General features: G+C 46.6%; 1 protein-coding gene across 2 annotated transcripts in view; it reads right to left on the minus strand.

Annotated features, from left to right (window-relative positions):
- LOC1274922 (unconventional myosin-XV) overlaps window positions 1-20,428 on the minus strand; it is a 38,530-nt gene continuing 18,102 nt past the window's right edge. For both annotated transcript variants that reach the window (XM_061652768.1, XM_061652767.1), the window contains 7 exons: window positions 20,115-20,364; window positions 16,560-17,692; window positions 2,315-2,964; window positions 1,958-2,180; window positions 1,564-1,880; window positions 684-1,503; window positions 1-593 (listed from right to left, as the gene is read on the minus strand). In XM_061652768.1, the coding sequence (XP_061508752.1) occupies window positions 432-593; window positions 684-1,503; window positions 1,564-1,880; window positions 1,958-2,180; window positions 2,315-2,964; window positions 16,560-17,692; window positions 20,115-20,364 (3,555 nt within the window). In that variant the 3' untranslated portion in view covers window positions 1-431. The remainder of the gene's footprint in view (window positions 594-683; window positions 1,504-1,563; window positions 1,881-1,957; window positions 2,181-2,314; window positions 2,965-16,559; window positions 17,693-20,114; window positions 20,365-20,428) is intronic.

Consider the following 20,428-nt stretch of genomic DNA (forward strand, 5'->3'; position numbering starts at 1 on the left):
TTCGATTTATATAAAATGCAAATATATTTTCAAAATTGTAGAAAAATATAATCAATACAGCATATGATACGTAGCATAATGTGCATTTGTTCGCTTTTTTGTGATTGGTACAAAACGAAACAGTTTCTCCTAGAGCAAATCTATTATTATTAGCCGCGTCGAGCGTTTCAGCCGGCCCTGCATGGTTCACCCAAATAAGTACAATAAGCACACCAGCACAATTAATATTATTTATATTCATCATTACCATCGTCATCATCATCATTACCACCTTCCCGATCCTACTAAACTCTGCACTCGTCCTACCTAATGTATGTGTGTGTGTGTGGGTTCATAATCTTAAAAAAAACTAACTATCCTTTGCACCTAAATAAATCTGGCCCGCCTACTTGTAGTCGTCTTCAATCGTGATCAGCTTCCCGCGCATTCGCCTATTCCCTTCGATCGCGCTGCTGCGCCTGGGCCATTGTGATGTACTGGCGCACTAGTCGTGAAATTTCGTGCGCCTGCTCGGTCTGCACACGGATGACGCGCTGCTGAAGCAGATTGCCCACCTTCATGTCGAGAAACAGTGCACCATCCTCTGAACGTACCTGTGATGGGGTGGGGTGGGAAAACAACGGAAACAATCAATCCATGATCTCGTAATTCCATTAGGGAGCGTGATGGTGATCTTGACTTACCTTTCGCGTTGAAATCACCTCATTAAATGGCCAGTGCTGCATCGTTTCGTGCGTGTTGGGATCGAGGAACAGCACGCCGCGCCGGTTGAGGGCAAGGATGAGCTCGCGCCACATCGGGCTCGGCTCCTCCATCGGGTTCTCGTCCGCCCAGACGCGCTTCACCGCGAAGAAGCTGCTGCCGAACAGTGGCCACGAGGAGAGTACGTTCAGAAACTGTGCCTTCACCTGGATCGGGCTCAGGCCGGCCACGGACGGCCAGGCCGACTGCACCAACGCCACCCACTGGGCCGGGCGCAGCTCGCGCAACGACAGGGCCGGCTTCGGCAGCAGGAACTTGATCTCCTTCATCGCCGGCAGGTGGTTCAGGTCGGCGGCACGGTGCAGGATCGCGGCAATGCGCGCCATATCGCGCACGTAGTCCGGGCTGGGCGCGCCCCCATTCGGTAGCTCGAGCAGCAAACCCTCCAGATAGTCGGGCGCCACCTGATTGAACAGCACCTCGATGTAGAGCGGTGTCGGTGCCGGGTCGCGCTTCAGCGCAAAGTGCCACACCGACCGGCAGAAGATTAGATAGAACGGTTGGCCCGATTTCAGCAGCTCGGTCGTCACGTCCAGTATGTACTCGTCGGCCGCGAGCGGCATGGTAAAGGCGTCACCCTGCACGATGCAGTACAGCGAGAACTCCTGCTGCTCCGCCGGCGATTCGATGCCGAGCAGCGAGCACAGCTCGGCGATAACGTCACCCACGACCGTGGAGCAGCGCGTGTTGACGATGCGTTCCGCGCCACCAGGCAGGCGGTAAATTTGTCGCCGGGCAGACCTGTAATATTAGGAGGAATGAGCTTCACTGTGGAAGGGACACCTGGCGGAGGGCACTTACCTGCCCGCAGAAACGGCGGTAACTTCCTCGACACTCGGCACGTTCTTGCGCCCACCGCAGCGTGCCGTTTTGCGCAGGTTGGTCAAACAGACGGCTGCCGTACCGTGGCACGGTCGCCGACGGTCCGACGCAGCCGAGGTCAGATGCTCGATCAGGTAGGGCCGCAGCGCGTCCGAGCAGCCAAAGTACGCGGCCAGTATGCTGAGCAGGCGCCAGGCACGCTGGGCCGAATCCGGACAGGCCGATCGGTTCGCCGTCGTCTGCTTCATCAGCTGACAGTACACCTCGTCGCGCAGGGCCAGATGCTTGTGACAGTGCTGCGAAGGAAGGGAACGGTAATTGCAAAGGGATTAACCATCATCACCCGTGAGCGAAAGGTGCGACCGGCACTTACCATCAGCACCGTGTAGACGCATTTCACTTCGGACAGTTCCGGATCGACTGCCAGATCGCCGCAGTAGCGCAGCACGCAGTCGAAACATTCCAGCGCGAGCGGCGTCAGGTCGGCCGGCAGCCGCAGCAGCGGAGCCCGCAGCGGGTAGCCCTGCCATTTCACCAGATCGGCATGCTGGTTCCTCATGGCCCGTTTGTCCGAACGGTTGGATTTGAACTCGTCACTGCGAAGCAAAGCGCAAAGCGTTAGTCCCGTTCGATTGTCGCCGCCGTAATGACCGACCGGTCCACCGATCCACCACTATCGATTCACGTTCGAGCGAGCCGTATTACGCTGGGCGGACCTGGTCATACTTACTCGGTACGGAAGTGTTGCATCGCAAACTGCAGCAGCGAATGCTTGGTCAGCGATGTCTGCGTCGGGGACGAATCGTTCTCGTGGTGGCCGCCGGCCACAATGTGCATATCGCTGTAGTTGCCGTTGCCGTTACCCATCGGTGAGCCTTTGTGGTTAACGATCATGCCGCTACCGGTACCGCCGCCACTGCCGGCCCGGCCTGCCATGCCCCCGTCGGTCGGGCTGCGCTCCCCGCCGTAGGGTGAGTTGTGTTGCGACTGCTGTTGTTGTTGCAGCTGCTGTTGCGACTGCCCATTGATGCCGTGCTTCATACCGCCATGCAGACGGCCCTCGTTTCCGTACCCGCCCATCATCGTCGGCGGTGGGGACGAGTCCGCCAACCCGCCGTGATCGATGTGCATATCCTCGAACTCATCCATCAGCTGCTGCTGCTGCTGGTGGTGCAGGTGATGGAGATGGTGCGGCGACTGGTGCTGCCCCGGATGGCCACCCATCATGTGGTGCAGATGGTGGCCCTTGTCGGTCGGCGACATTTGGTTCGGCGAGCCGGGGCTGTTCACGTTGGACGTTTCCAGCCGCTCGAGCGGCACATTCAGGGTGGCCGCGGCCGCCCGCACACCGGACGAGATGGTGGAGCCCTTCGACTGGGTCTGCAATGGCAATGGGGCACAGGGAGAAGGGAAAAGCGTTAAGCGAGCGTGATCAGCGATGATGATTGTACGTAAAAGTTTTGAAATTGGTGTGCGACCGCCCCTTCCCCGCCCGTAATCAATTTGAGCGGAATGAAGAGCAAAGATGCATATGGGTTGGCAGGCGGTTTGGCAACGTAAAACGTAAGCTTCCGTGAACGTGTTATTAAATTTAGAAAGCCTCGGCTCGGAACCTGCGCGTCGTTTCGATGTGCGGTATGCGCTGCTTTCTTCATAATTGTTGGGGGCCAAATGTCAGAAACCTATGGTAAATACCACCTGTTTACACCCGATCTGCCCACTTTCACGACCCTACACAACTTGCACCGATGAACTGTTTTATGTTTTGTTTTATACGGACATTAGCTGTCTCTCAACGCAACAATTAGAGCAGCTTTTTTGATGGTACAAATTTAAATCGTAACAATCGTTACTCACTTCCCACCTCGCAAACATGCAAACATGCACATTTGTTAATGTTTTTGTCACATTACGCCACGGTGTCGCCTTTGGCCATAAACAAAAAACAAACAACCTCAGGGTAGTCAATGTAACACGCCTCTAGCAGTTTGGTATCGTTCCAAGCAGGGCTTCCGCTTGCCGGACGGCGTATAAAGTTTCCGCTCCATTTGTCAGATTACATCAAACGTACGAAGTTATGCAAATGTGGCGTAGCTAATGGTGCATATCCCGCCCGTTTTGTGCAATGAAAAATGGAGCGCATTGGACAGTGGAAAGGTTAATCAGAAATCCGACATAATTCATCGAATGAGATAGTGTAACCTTGCTACACCGGTCACCGGTTGTGTTAATAAAAATCCGTCACCGGCTACATACTTGTGCCGCAGAGTAAGGGGCTGGAAGGGAATTTGTAAGTTCACTAATGTCACATTGAATAAAGTTAAATTAGATTTAGGTTTAGGATAAATTAGAGTTAGAAATACAATTCTTATCCTGTGGCAGATTGGTTTAGCCGTAGCAGGATCTACTCAGCACGGCAGTATATAGGAAGCTCATACCATTTGAGCTCGCGAAGAACAATTTTTTAGGTCGTAGGATCAAATTTAAATATAATTTTTTGACATTTAATTGTAAAAAGTTTTAAAACATATCTGTAAATTGTCAGTGACACACACAGAAAGGTAGAAAAGTAGGTGCTTTGTAGAATCAGCGACTCACGTTTAGTCGCTATTTGATCCGTATGTACGTATATGGTGTAAAATAATATGCCAAAATAGTGGACCATGTGGCGGATACACTATACTCACAAACACATTACTATTAAAGACACTTTTACGAATACTACACAATTTCAACATTAACACTCCCTAAAACATGGCTTCTCAAACACGAGGGAAAAATAGAAAAAATAGTTATGAAAGAACTAACATAATAATTCATACTCTTGGATTCAATATTTAGCATAGTTTGCCAATATCTTGGACGGTTTTCAATCTAGACTTGAATTGTTGATGCCATTCGATAGATAATAGGTTTGAACATCGAGTTGTGTGGTTTTTTGAATTCTGGTAAATTGTCCTAAATCGAACGCTTGAGCCATATTGTGGTGTGCGATAAATTTGTGGTCAACACCAATTACTAGACAAGATGTGTAGTGGAATAAATCATTTTAAATCCTATTATATCTAACATTTAAAACATTCCATGCCGTAATATCTTAACTTCAAGTACTTTTCTGTAATAATTATTGCAGATCATTAAATCAAATAACATAGTCAATGATTACAAAACTGCCCCAAAAAGGACAAGGCTGGGCGGACAAATACAATATTACAGACAGTACAAGTTATCTCAATATGACAATTCTATACAGCTGTACCATCATTTTATTGATCAACTGTATAAAGTGTTTGGAAAATAGTGTTCTCGTACAGAGAGCAAATTAAATGTAGTGTATATTGTTATAGTGTTAAACATATGAATCATGAAACAGCTTAATACGTTTAATGATGTCAGGATAAACATCTATTTTTTAATAACTTTACACATCATTCGCTCGATACAATGAAAGAAGAACACACATTTTGGGCTATTCTATCTGAATATTGGAAAAATGGTCAGTTTAACCAATAACAAATTCCTTCTTCATACAGGACTGAACAAATGATTAACCTTTTATGAAAAATAGGGCACAACCCAACTTGCGCAATCATTTGTACAATCAAGCTCCCCAAGGAATACTTTAATAAATAATTATCGAAATTTTGTAGTGTAAACATGAAGGATGGAGATACATTTAAAAAAAACTTAAGCAAACGGAAAATGAATTAAAACATACTTCAAGAGACGATGGTACACCTATATGTTATGTTTCATCGTCTTCGCTGGTCAAACCAAATTCCACGTCCTTCTTATAATGTTCGGTGTTTATTATTTGGCTTAGATACTTTACAGCATAGGAGAACTACTGCTCAGATAACTTTTATGCATACATTATTAATTGGAGATTTTGATGCACCTGACGTTTTAAATTTTATTTGCTTTTCTACTCCCTCTAGAGGTCTTAGAAGTAGAAGGCTACTAAGAAGCTCTTTTAGATCGACTGGTTTTGGTGCCAATGATCCACTGCTCAAAATGATTGATGTTTATAATAGGTTAGGGTTATCAGCAGATTTCAATCAATCCGTTAGTCAGCTGCGTCAGCATATTCGAGTTACCTCTAGGGCCTTACTTTAAATATGTACATTGTAAGCATTTAATTATTTCGGCATACTGCCCGATAACTTTGATTTAAATAAATAAATATTCTTCTGTTGAGCCACTAGAGTCGTCAAAATTTATGTATACATTATCAAGCGTCATCTTCATCGTTAGTGCCATTTTTTTAAATAGTTATAAAATCTTGAAAGAAGGTGTTAGGTGCCAGTCTAAAACTTGGAATACCGATTTGGCATTGACATTTAGAGTGACACTGATTACGAATAACATCAAGGTATGAAGAATGATGCAATGCAATACACAAAGTAACGAACAATCATTTGTCTGCTTGTAATTGATCGCAAAATTATATTTTTTTGAAAATTATTACACGGAAGATATTTTGAGCTAACGACTAATACCAGTAGATAGATTGATCGAAATCGCAAATGAATCAAAACGAATAAGTTGTCGTCTGGAGAGATTGCCAACCACTGATGCACATGGATTAAGCTAAAATAATCAATTACAGATCCATCTGCTGTGTACCTTAACGCCCATCCTCGATCATCCTCTTTCAATTCCGCCAAAGCCACTCCGTTTCGTAAGCCCGACTGCACAGACAGGGCCAACAACACACAATGCAATATTTGACTTGGCCATTAATTTTCACGCGTGTGTCGCATCGCCCGGGGGAAAGTAAACAGTTTGTGAAAAGCACAAAATTGTGCTTCGCAACGGAAAACAACCGACGGCGTGTATCGATGCGCAGAAAGAGGCAAAGAGAGCGAGAAAGAGAGTGAGGATGGTTAACGACAAACGAAAAAAAAAACCCTCCAAAGCAGCAGTGAAAATGGCCAGCCGGTGAAAAGCGTTTTATAACATGCAGGCGGGTTTCGGATCACGATGATGAGCTTCGTCGTCTTCTGCTCTGGCGGAATGGCAAGTAGTGGCGGTCAGTGAGTGGAAAGCAGAGAGGTTGGGGTGCAGCAATAATAATGCGGGCGACATCGGGAAAAACGAATGAATTTATCAAGCCAGCCAGCTCGATTCGCTTTGCCTAGTTTTTGCAGCCGTTTTGCCCGTTTGCCTCACTCGCTTGTTATGCCATTAGCGTTCGAATGGTGTGTTTGGCGGTCGGTTTACGATCACCCTTTTTTCACTGATTATCACCGAAACAGACTCCCTCCCCGGCGGGGCGGGTGAAACGCCGGGAGGGGTTGATGGTTTATCATTTTTCTGTAAATTTTCTTCTTGTATTTTTTTTTGTTTTGGTTTTGTTTTACTGTTGCTTCGGTAATTTATGGTGGAAAGAGTCATGTTTGTTGCGCGTCTTCGCTCGCACCGCAAACGCAACCACACAATCACTGCAAACCGAGGGTAAACAGACCATTTCGAATGTGCCATTAGTATGAGGGGGCGCATAAATAAATAAGTTTTCTTTTGCCCTCCCCGGGCGGGCACCAAACTTTCCAAATGTCTTTTTCCTTTTTTTTTTGGTTGGTGTTGTTAATGGACTCGCTGACGCTGGCTAAAGTTACTGCTTACGGTAAGCGATCGCCATGTCCATCTGCCGGCACACGGCACGGGTACGTAAGAGCATAGCTAAACAAGTCGGCAAGATACAGGATGATGACAGTTTCGGTACGGCACTGGTTTGGATCGGCTACCTTTCCCTTCCAAACATTAGAGCCACCGTTGCATCATACTACCGTTTTCGATAAAATCACATCAACTTTAGCGTAATATTTGAATTACTTCTTTGCTCGCGGCTCATCCAACGCCCCCCGGGGGCAAAAAGAGGGGTAAAAGCTTGTATAAGCGAAACAAACGAACTCATCACTCGCTCTCCAAAGCCAATTGATGCGCATTCCGTTCGCTTGCCATTCAACCTTCTTTCCCGATATTCCCCCTAATTAACGATTGATATCTATCGGGCACATGCAACACATTGGCCCGGAAAAATAAGCCACAACACGATTGCTGGCCGCGTACTGCTTGTATTGTGTTCAAACCACTCCCGTTGCTACGCGGGGTGGGAGGGGGAAGCGGAGGTTTTTTAAAAGCAAGCTAATTTATGCACACACAAAAAGCCTTCCCATTCCCCACGTTCTGTTCGCTTTCCACCTTCGCTGAATGATAAGGTTTGCTGCCTGGTGCAGCATTGAGGTCGAGCGATTGAGTTATTTTTTGTTTGCTCTACCTCTCTGCTTGCTCCGCTGCCGGAATTCAATTGAGTTTCACCTGTTTAACGGCAGATGATTTGGTTAAAATTTACATCTTCTTGTTGGGAAGCGATCGGGAAGCGATCGGGATGGGAATGTCCCACCGCTCCTCGCTGCCTCCAAAAACGGTATTACTACCTCCCCGTTTTATAGGGAAGTGGATCGATCGGTTCCAACGGCAACGAACCAATCATCGAGCTCGATCGAGTGCTTTCTTTACAATTCGATGGTTTTTTTTTTGGTTTGTTTTCCCGCCCGGGCACGGGCAGCGAAACAAAAGAATTTCCCAAAATAGCAGCCGCATACCGGATCGCGATCGAATGAAGACGTATCGAGAAGGTATTTGGTACGAAGCGGGCAAATAAAAACTGCGCAAAAGGTGCATTAACCGCAGAATCGATTACGCATTTTTTTTTGTTGTTGTGCTCCCCACTATTTCCTCCTTCTCTTGTGTTATTGTGTTTTTTTTTCTTTTAAAATTATTTGTTGTTTGATCGAGCAATCAAACAACGAGCAAACGGTGAGTGGCGCACGATGGCGTGTGTTTGCATGCTGCCGCGTTTCCCACAACACAACACAACACGCATTCGGTATGGGCTCGTCACAGTTCTGCCGCAGCCGCAAGGGCAATTTGCCCCACTAGAGGGAAGAGGAAATTGCACACCGACAACAACAGCAACCACAGGAAGACAAAGAAGCAACAGAAGAAGAAAAAATAAGGAAAACCATACGCCCGGGAAACTCGAATTTGTTGTATAATGCGCGCCCGTAGGGGAAGGCAGGGCAAAATGGCACGGTTAAGCAGTTTAATGAGTATGCCTTTGAATGTGCCATAAACATAATTATTCTTACATTATTTCAGGGTTTCCCGAGTCAATTTAGAATATCAACAACATTGCTTGCGATATGTTTTTCAACAGCTGTCAAATGTTGTATTTACATCACTTTATTATTTAAGTTCTTCTTTATGATTTTCAACACACTTCAATGTGGATTGAGTTTGATAGTTCTTTGTGATCATGTGTTGAAAATCATGTGTAAGAACTGAAACCTTAATGTGATGCGAATACAATGTATGACAGCTGTTGAAAATCATCGGATAGGCGTTGAATAATGATGGGCACATTCATGAACATGACTTGGTAAACCCTGTATATGTGTGGATTAAAACATGCAACATGATCAGCACATGAAAATGAACATGCAAATAAATGGAAAAATAAAAAATAAATAAAAGTTTATGTTTTGCTGCTATTTGACACGCGGGGCAAAATAGGCATAGCCCTGAGTCATAGTGGACATATGTAAACAACACGTGAAACGTCAAAACACTGGAGCAATATGGGCCACAACAACAGCATTTACGTGATGGTCAAAGCTTTTGCGCAAATTTCGTAATGTATTTTCTTCCTATCTTTTGCTTTGCTGTCAAGAAAAGCTTTTCAAAATTTTCCAAAAATATATTATTAAAATTGAAACACTGTTTACACGTTTCAATCGGCGAAATTGAATGTTTTGAAGTTAAACCTGTGAGTATTATTGCGTAGACAAATACAACACCATTGCCTAACCAAGCACGTCAAAAGAATGTACCCATTTTGCCTCAAGCATGACTACCCATTCTGCACCATGTGAAGCATTTTTATATAATTGGTTTTATTAATAAAAATTTGCATTCAACTGCCATGCTTTCTTCAGACAAATTGTATAGAAATATCATTTCTTTAAAAATACACCATGTAAAATGTCCACGCATCCCTGTGACCATTATTTTGTATTTTGCTTGGTTATTTTTTAATTCCGGGATATAAAACATATATGGTGTTCATAGAACACTCCCAATAAATACATTTTGAGCCTTGGAATTTATCCTTGAAGTGAAATAATTCTTAAATCAAGGGTGCCCATTTGGCCCCGCATGTTCATTTTGCCCCGTTTACCCTTACACACGAAACGCAAGCGCGCGCGCGACCTCCATCAGCAGCACTTTGCGCACGGCGTTCAATCGAACAATTCGGACCTAAACGAACTGCACCAGTGGCGTGCCGTGGACATTATCGATCGAGCAGAGGAGAAATCTCGCTCATCTCGAGCGGTTGGAAAATGGGGATGTGTTTGAGAGCAAAAAAAACAAACACACACACGCACATTGTTGCACTGAGAAAGCGATGGGGGCTTGGTGATGTGAGCGTTTACCACCGCGTTGTGGCGACGGTCCGGTTCGACTATTTGCCCTGCAGCAGCCCTCCCTCGTCCAAGCTGGACTGGAAATGGAAAATTAATGATCGATTCGCCTGCAATTCCAATACGCCAACCGGCAGCCGCATAAGGCGGAAGGCAACAGAGACGGGGTAAAAAAAAGAAATCAACCGATTTATGATCTGCTTTTCTGCCCTCAACTCCCCTCCGCTCCTCTCCCTCCCCTTCATCCCTTTGGTTGGTAAACTGGTACCATCAACTAGAGATCGCCCAGCTGTACGGAATCAACACGCAAACGGCAGACTTGTTGTGACTTGCGCGTCTTTCCCATGCGTGCGCAAGCGTCACGCATGCGGTTTGTGCTCTGGACCTGGAGCTGGACAGAAGCGGGAAGGTTGATGGTGGACCGGGTGCAATGTTACCTCTGCCGCTTCGCGCAATGTTTCGAACCGGGCCAGAATCTCCTTCACCGACACCTTCGGCTCGATCGGCTCCTCGATGATCGTCTCCATGCGCCCGACCGATCCGGAACTGGCGATACTGTTCCGGCGGTTCTTCAGCGAGCCGGAGAGGGAACCAGTGCTGGTGAGGGTGTTGCTGCCACTGCTGCTTCCACTGCTGCTTGCACTGCTGCTGCTGCTGCTACTTCCGTTGACATTGTTGGCACTGTTGGAAATCGTGTCCCCCGGCGGGTGGTGGGACGTGGTGGCTGGCGCACTGCCACCGCCCGGCGACGACGGGCAGGACGAGAGCGGCGAGACGGCACTGTACTGATGATGCCCCAGCAGCATGGCCGCCGGTGTGGTGGGTGACGTTTTACGACTGCCATGTCCCGTCCCCCCTGCCTCATCCGCCACCATGATGTCCGGCTCGGCGGAGCGGCAGCTGCCTTCCTCGCCGTCGTGCCGCCTCCGGTAGCCGCAATTGGTGTACTCGCACTGTTCGTGCGATTTCTCCAGAAACGCCTTTATCACCGGCCCGTCCAGCGGCTGCACGTTTTTCACATCGTCCAGATCGCTGCGCCGGTGTACGTCGACGCGTATCTGCCCCGTGATGCGCCCGATCTCGGCGATCGAGTCCGAGTCGGACAGCCGCTCCAGGTCGTCGTCGTCGCCCCGGTCGTCCAGGTCGGAGCCGGCCTGGTCCGACGCCTCGATCAGGCTGTCGATCGAGGGCGATCGGTTGAGGCTGGAGGTGGCCGAGGGCCGTCCCATCTGTCGCCTGTCGGCCGATCCCGATGCCGATCCACCACGTGATCGGGAACTTTGCGCCATTTCACTGACGACCCCCGCATCGTGCGCACCCGTTCGACCGCCGATTGGGCTGGGCGTGGGGATGCCGTCGTAGCATTTGTACGAACTTTGCAGCGACTCGAGCCCACCTCGCCGATCGTCCAGAAGGCTCATGGTGGCGCTCACCGACTCACTCACTACTGTTTGGGTACGAATTTTCCCGAGGACCGCTAATCACACCGAAATTCTGAGATGGGGACTTTCACATATCACAACAACAACAGCAGCCACCATTACACCGTCTCCCAGGGGCAGACCGTGTTAATCTCTTTCGTCACTCGCCTCTCCAATCGATCTTTCCCGGATCGTGCTCTCCCGTAGCATCAGCAGCCCAGGAAAGGGGGGAGGACAAAGAGCGGCCAATTTGTGGCAATTCAAAAGCTAACTGTTAATCCTGCTTCGTTTGCACTTGCTGCGCGTTTCTTCAAGCCACACTTCACACTTTTGCCTTCATACACACACTGCCCCGTACAGGCTAACGATCTCTAGCGGCCTGCTGCCTTCACGGACACTCAAATCAAAAACAATTCCTCACACTCAGTTTGCCAATTCCGTTAGAAATAATGTAAGCCCAACGCTCACGCCGGACGCCGAGCAGAAGAATGCTAGCCTAATAACGGCAATCGCCAATGCAAATGCTTCACCCAGAAACCGTTTGCTGGCTTTGCAGCGCCTATATTGGTCACCACCAGTACACTTTAGCACCTTGCACCATGCTGCACATTTCACAAGACTGCACCACCGTGATCGTACAAAACTGCGGAAGCTTTTTAATTTCCTTTTCCCTTTTTGAGTATGTTTGGGCACTGCATTCAATCTAAGTTTGTTCAATTCCACTACGGTTGGTGTGTGATACCCAGGCCCGGGGCTTGACCCAAATCCGTTACATCTTCCTTCCTTGCAGCAGCAGCAGCAGCATCACTGTACGATCCACTATCGGGTACGCGCTTCGATCACTTCCGTCCACCGCACGGTTTTCATCGTCGTCGTTTCACCAGATACCAGTTTTCCTTTTTGGTGTGGCTTGCGTGCGAGTGTGTGTGTGTGTGTACACGTGTGTATGCGTCAGCCTAATCCGTGGAATGTTGAACGATCGCGGTCCGAATGTGAACTAACTGTTCGCGTCGAACGCCACCACTGACGGACCCCGGCAGGTTTTTTGTGCGTGTGTGTGCAAGAGCGGCCACCGTAAAATGAAGATCATAATAAAAAAAGCAGCAAACCCCCTGTCCTCCCCTCAGGCCAGAAAATGGGAAAAAGAGCGCAATGCTTTCTGCCCCAAACGAGAAAGAAGTAGCGCCAAAGAGAGAGTGAGAGAGGGAGAAAGAGAGCGCGCGCGAGTCAGACAAATGTGTTTTTGCTCTCTTTGCTGCTGCGTTATGCTTTCGAAGCCTGTTTTAGGGGTTGTTGCAGCCACTACTTCGCGAACGTTTCCCTCCCCCGGACAACACTCCCCCTTCAGAAAACCCGAATGGAAAGTTATTGGACGGAGAGAACGTGCCAACCCGCGTAACGCTTTGCAACCTCCGCAATCTACCTGTGCAAAATCTCACCCTAAACTCTCGACCACTCTCGGGCCCTGGAGCTGGTGGTGCTGCGCGGTTCGGTGGTATGGTGTCGAAAAAGCTAAAACGGTGGGTAGATTAAAAACAAAAATCCACTCCCCCCGATCCGCAACGGCTTTACAACACCTACGCAAAGGCACCCTTCGCGCACGTGCGCAGTCGTTCGCGCTCGCACGCGTACGGATGAGGGCGGCGGATTGTCTTATCTTGGTGACGTTATCCGTCACGCGAAGCGGGCGTCGTTGGAGTGTGCGCACGATATTCGATCTGTGAGACGGCGGCACGGGGGGGAGGCTGACCCCACCGGAACTGTTCCGGCCAAGTGTGGTAGGATCACGCTTTCAGGCGTTCAATTTCTTTTGAAGCTTCGAGAAAGTACAACACACACACACACACATGCAGTCCTTCTCCTGTGGCATCTTTCCAGAGTTTGCAGACTTGTAAGCTGTGGTCCGAAGTGATCAGTACAGTTGATACATTTCCCCGACTTTTCCTAACGACTGAAGTATGGGGGTTCGTTTCTTTCGCCATTCAAGTCTCTCGCCTCGTTTTAATATCTCACAGTCTCATCTCATTGCTTTGCCGATGCGGAGTTTTCCATCAGTCTTTGGTGGTGCTCTTTTTCACAAGTTTCCTTCGATATCTTCGTTCGCTTCTGCTTGCCCACTGACACAATCTTTTCCATCTTTGATTGAAGAGTGAGTTGGGATTGGAGTGTTTTTTTTCTCTCTCTCTCTCTCTCTCGTTCTTTCAACTGTCTCTGTATCTTCAGTATCATCTTCCACCTGCTCGGTGGCGCCTAGATCATTCGATGGCTGTCCAGTTTGCTGTGAGCATATGTGCAACTACTGCAAGAAGTAGGAATGATTGATGGTTTGTTTTTTTTCGCTGGTTAACTGAACTATACCCGTTAATGTATGAAAAGCATGCTGAGGATTGCTGTGGCCATGCCACTGATAGCAATGTATGCTGGAGCATCCGAAACGAGGAAGCTAGGATGAATGGTTTTAGCTATTTCACATAACTACAATAAAATACAATAAAATACAACAAAAAAACAAAAGGAGGATTCGTATGATTGAAGCTAATAGATAGACTTTAAAATCTTTTGTTATTGCAAGATGAGAAAAAGACAAATAAACTCATTTTTCAAGCAATAATCCAGAAAAATTGCCATAGAATTATCGAGAAACATAGCTTGCGCTGGCGAGTTACTAACGATAACAAATTGTCCATCGGATGGCTTCAGACGTCATTCGGTGGCTTTCCATAACGTGTTTTTATTACAGCATTAACGCTGCATCGCAGCAAAAGTGTCCGCCTGGCTAGTTGGTTACGCATCGTGCAGGCGGTGACAACACATCCGGATGCAGATAATTGCCAACTTTCTCACTTTTACTGTGCTGCCCCATGCATCCCACAGCACATTATCATCGATCGATTTCTTCACACGCCACGCTTGGTTTTAAACCCCCCCCCCCCCCTCCTCTCTATCTGCTCCGGGGGTTTGTTTGGTTTGTCTTCACTTCGTCCTTGCCTTCATTTTCCGCGCGCACTGGAATAATTTTCAATGCGTCCGTTAATGAACTTCACGATCGCGTCAAGGTGAAACGAAGCCAATACATAACTTAATCGTCCGCATGCATGGGAGTTGGACGATGGCAGCGATGATCCAGCGCGATCGACAGCGCCACGCGACGAATGGCTCATTTGGAAGAAGGATGGGGGGGGGGGGGGTGAGAGTCTTTAAAGATGATCATCTCGCATGTATGATATAATCCTTCGCGGTCGGATGGAATCATTCCGGGCGTTATAGGCAACTTAAGCGGTGGATGTGCATGCAACTGCGTGGCACCGACTGCACCCAACTGGTATTGTTCCATAATTATTTGGTTAGGACTGCATTTCACACGCGGCTGCATTCGAAAGTATAGCGGCGAGCTGGGTGAAAATGTGGCAAAATGTGCATACTAATGTGAGGTAATTAGCTCGCTTCGTGATGCCAGGATAAGGATTGTGCTTTATGACAGATGAATAATTGGAAACTGTTGAATGGTTTCGCTTTCGTTCAACAAATTAAAGACAATGAATATTGAACGTATCGGCTGTGCATGATTATCAGATGGTTGATTATTTTGGCTTAGGAGAATTTAATATTACACTAAATTGCATGCCAGACTTAATGTGCATCATTAAACAATCCTGGAGTTCATTGAAGTCGTTATTTAAAAATTAAACCAAAATAAGCGACGTTTAAAAAATATATGGTTCACTTTTGTGTTCGATTATTATACTCTATCGACTATTGAACGGCTATGTCAAGGAATTCGCCGATATGTTCTGTACTGTTCAACAAAAAAAAGTTGAACAGTAATGTTGTTGAACAACAGCAGTTGATGATTAAAAAGCCTTTTAAAAGCTAGCTTAGCTTTTAAAGCTTTAAAAGTGCGTTGGAGAAAATTGAAAGGTCTATCAACTAATAGTCATTTGCATAATAACACCTCGGGCAGCATTAATTTAAACTAATGAGAGAAAAGACCTCTCAGTAGTGAAAGTTAATTTAGAGCGAATGAGTTAGAATGGCGAGTAAATTATTTTATTCTTTTCCTCTAGAAGTCACCAATACCTGCTGAGTCGACGCTTAACTTTAAAGGATTTTTTTTTATTCACGAGTAACGGTCCAAAGTTTAAAATGATTTCTCAAGATTCAATTCTTCAAAGAGCTACTTAAGTCTCAATTCATTTCAGCCACTTTTAATAAGTGGAGAGGACGGTAGAGTTTAATAACTCATCGATATTTAAGTAACAAAATGGTTAGTGACATCACTAGCGATATCATTCACAGTGAATGGGTATGAGTTGCTTCAAAGAGCTTAATCGCAAACAAATCCAAACAACTCTTCGTGATGATTTATTCACTTCATACACCGCAAAGATATGATTCACTTAATTCAATAGTCTGCCACATTATAAAACCAAAAAAGCGATAACACCATCATCATTATGGTAGTGGCAGAGCAAGAACAAATAGTAACGCTGACTTTGAGCAAAAAAAAAGTTTATGTAGGTTGTTGCACAAATATAAAACAATCCTTATATTGAAAACTAAAAACATATCAGACTGTAGTATGGTGTCCTAGGGTTAAATTAATAACTGTGAAAAACTTTTTAAAGAAAAAAATTAAATATAAATATAATGGGAAAGACAAGTAAAAACATGTTCAATAAAAAAAAAGAAATGATTGTAGAATTGACGAATGTTATCAACTTGCAAGTGTAAAACATGTTTGTAAATATTCGATGCCAACGCTATTATCCTATTACGTGCTTCCACGACATTAGTTTCGCTCTATTTTTTTTATACAGCAGTTTTGATGTTTTGCGGTTATGTAATATATAAAAAAACTAACTTACGCAATAAATAAAACCTTTACATGCAATCACAAAGTTTACTTAACGAGTTGTGTAAATAATACACAGCAACCCGATTCTGTGGGTCGTGCCTGGTATGTATAAACAACAGAAGAGTCGCTCCAAACAAACCTTTTTTCCTCTCTTTTCTGCCAGCAATATCCCCAAACGAAGCAAAAACATAAAATAAAGTTATCAAGCCTTACCTGACGGTACTCGGCGAGGTACGACTGTACCATCACCTGGATCGCGTTCGCCTTCGACGCGTGCATCACCAGCCGGGCGCCAGTTTTCAGCGTCAGCTGCAGCGTGAGCGGCCGTGGCAGCGTGGTAACACTCTGTATGTCATCGAACGGAATGGCGCGCTGAATCGAAAGGAACTCGGGCTCCTTGCTTGCCAGATACACGCCCATATGCGAGACGGCCAGCAGCGTGCCCTCCTGGATCGAGGGCGATCCGTTCATCACGAACAGCCGCGCAAAGTACAGCGGCCAGCCACGGGCCATATCGAGCACGTGGCGCTTGACGATGGCACGCACGTGCTGCTTGGCGGTGCTGTGCCCGTTCGCCGTGATGCCGTGGCTGCTGAGCAGATTCACCGCCAGCCGCTTCTCCTGCGGCGATATTCGCATGCACGGCGTGACCCCGAACACGTCGGCCGTGATCTGGTTGAACAGCAGATCGAGTGCGGCCGGTGCCGTCACCGTTTCACTCGGCCGGAACACCTCCTTGCGGACGCGCAGCGTCCAGGTGACGCGGTTGTACGTCAGGCAGGCGGCCGCCGGCGCCTTCAGCGACGGGTTCATCTGCACTGGCAGGACGGGTGCGGGCGGATCGGCCATTGCCCCATCGTCCAGCTTCTCGCTGTACACCGAACCGTTCGTGGTGGCGGCCGACGATTTGCGCTCCCGCTCCTGGACACTTTTCTGCACCATGTGCGTCTTGAAGGTGGCAATGCCCGAGCCCGGCGCGTTCGCGGAGTATTGTTTCTGCTGCTGCTGGTACTGTTGCTGGTATTGCGACTGTTGTTGTTGCTGCTGCTGGTGTTGTTGGTGGTGTTGTTGGTGGTGCTGCTGCTGCTGCTTGTCCTTCGTGTAGGACGACGGGTGGAACACTTTGTTGCTTTCCTTCTCACGCTGCAGCTGGGTCAGCTCGTAGTTGCGCTCACGGGCCTCCCGCTCCTTGTCGCCACGATCGCGATCGCGTGGATCGCTCGATGTGGACGATGGACCTTCGACTTCCGAACGATCCCAGACCGATTCGGAGAAGTTCTCCCGATCACGGGAACGCGATCTTGACCGGGATCGCTCGCGTTCGATAATCATTTCCTTCTTGAAACCTGCAAAAAAGATATCGGACTCAATTAATTACTTAAATCAGGTGAAGATACTATATACATAGATTTGAAGGACGCATTCGACCGAGTTTATCACTCAATACTCCTTGCTAAGCTTCAGCGCATGGGATTAACACAAGCGGTACTGTCATGACTAAGCTCTTATCTATTAAACAAGAAATTCTTCGTAAAAAATAATCAGCCGTACCGGCGAACTCGTTCGTTCCTGGGAACGTTCGCCGCAACGCTCATTTTCACTCATTTCTTAGCCCTCTAGATCAAAAATTAGAAAACCGTATAGATTTTGTACTGGCCAACCTAGTGGTACAACCCTGTCCACTCATGAGCGACGAATGTTTCTCGTCGAACGAGTTCGCCGGTACGGCTGAATAACTATGAGTCCTTTAGGCTCCTACAACATCTTGGTACTATTAGACAACAATCAGAGCACCGAATGAAAGCCCGGTACCGAATGGCCCTTAGCGACTTGAGGTTCCAAAGGAAGCTGAAATTGAAGTCCGAGAGACAAGTGACTACATCGCGGCGGTAGGTAGGTCGATGCAGCCCGCCAAACAGTTAATAAGTACTTGGGAAACATAAACAAACATATCAGGAAGTAGAAATCGGGTCCACAGGCTTCGTAGCGGCTGCAATGACGCTAAACTCAATGCATTTTAGGTGAATTTCGACTGAACTTCAATATGACACCCCAGTACGCAAACCGGTCCCAAATCCCCGAGCTGCGTTTGTCCACCAGACGTTTGTCATGTCTGGCCCGCGAATGCTCTCAATCCGGTCCGAGAAGAACTTTGATAGTTATTTGAATGGAGCAGAGATTGTAAATTATAAGATAAGAAAAACGGGTGTATTAATGTTTATCCACTGAGGAAGAAGGTTTTAATATTCAGTCTTAATAGTTCGATTAAGTTAGAAGAGTGAAGTAAGTTACACATAGTTACTTGTTTGGGAAGGTATCCGCGAAGATGGCATGTAGCAAGTGTTTTAGTAGTTGTTTCCTAAGAGCAATCTAAAGTAAGACTATCAATATTTTCAACCATTTTACGACATTGAGTTCGGAAAGTTCAGAATTGAAATATTGGAATACCTCTTTCTTCACTTTATTGATGAGGGTACTTTTTAGATATGGTTCTGCAAAAATCAGGTCGATATATTCGATATAACCAGGTCATTATAACCATGAAAAACCAAGAACTAAAAAAAAGTAAGAACTGTATGAGGACGACTGTATGCTGGTAGTTCCTTTTGCTCAACAAAATGACCACATATCTATCCAATATTTGACGGTGTAGTAATAAATTTTGATTTATAGTTGTTAGTTATTACCGTTGTCAAAATGCAGCATTTGTACTTCGTGTCTCATTGTGTGAAGGCAATATACGAAGTTTAAATAAATGTCCAGGTAGCTTTAAAGATAGCAGATATCTGGAGCAATTGAATATGATCGCTGCTCAACTGCGGCCCCCGAGAATATTTTGAACCGTAATCCGGCCCACGACCCAAAACGAGTTTGACATCACTGCTATACACCAACAAATTTGTTGCGAAAACTGAAGAGGAAGAGGTAGATCTTCAATACATGCCTGCACACATGTCTCAGTTCGCTACGGCGAAAATTCCGGATAGCTCACGAAAGGCTGCTCGTAAGGTCGTAGATTTGGTTTTGCAAGAAAGCTTGAATAATTACCTTCCTCATGGAAAGAAATGATCTCTCTCATTTTTTTGCCTACTACCGGCTCCATTTTTATCCATTGTTTAATGCAAACGTTATATTGCGTAACGTGCGAGAAGACATATCAGACAGGTATACTTTAAATTTTTGCATTATGAGACGATTTTGAGCAAAGCCCATGCAATGCTAGGTTTCGTTAACCGCCACTCAACTATCACAATTGATCGTCATTGTCTTAAGTCCCTTGAGCTTGAGTCATTAAAGAAAATATACTAGCTTGTTTGAAAACAAAAAAAAACAGCCCCTTGCGCTATGCTCCGTATCGCACATGGTGCTTAATGTCGGTAATACAGTCATTAAAATAACGACGCAGGGTTGCCATTGTGTATTTATAGCAAAAAAGCTCTCGGATGCCATTAACTCCCCAGATTTGCTGACCAGAATTATCAATTTACCAACTAGGACACTAAGACATCTTGAATTCTTAAGTATTGACTTTAAAAGGCGACAGTATAGCTCTAATGAACCTTTGTCGTCTATGTCTTTTGAAGTTTCAACATATTCTACAAGTATTTTAATCTTCATCGCTACTAACTAAAAAATCACCTTAAAACCACCTACTATCTCTTTTTGATCACCATTACGTCATTACCACCTCTTGATAGGCAAAAAAAGTTCATAAAAGTGTATTAAATGTTAAATATGTTCTTTTGTCGGAAATGAGTGAATGCTTACTTGTTTCGTAGACCAGATCCAGCTTGGCTGCCTCGGCACGACCCCACGAGTCCATGAAGCTATCCTTGGCACCGAACGTGTCCCGCTCCTGGCGCTGCACAAACGACGGAATCTCCGACTGGTTCTGCTGGTGCGCGTTCTGGGCGGCCATCATGTTGCCGTGGATCGGTGGCGGCGGAGCCGGTGGAGTAGACGTCGGCGGTCTGATCGGTGGTGGCGGTGCCGGCCCCGGTGGTGCTGGTGGCAAAACCTAAAATCAACCAAACAGGATCAGCACATTCAGCTCTTCCTGAGTGCGCGCAACCGCACAATCA

The sequence above is a fragment of the Anopheles gambiae genome, chromosome 2 (assembly GCF_943734735.2).
Source record: "Anopheles gambiae chromosome 2, idAnoGambNW_F1_1, whole genome shotgun sequence".
Taxonomy (NCBI): Eukaryota; Metazoa; Arthropoda; class Insecta; order Diptera; family Culicidae; genus Anopheles; species Anopheles gambiae.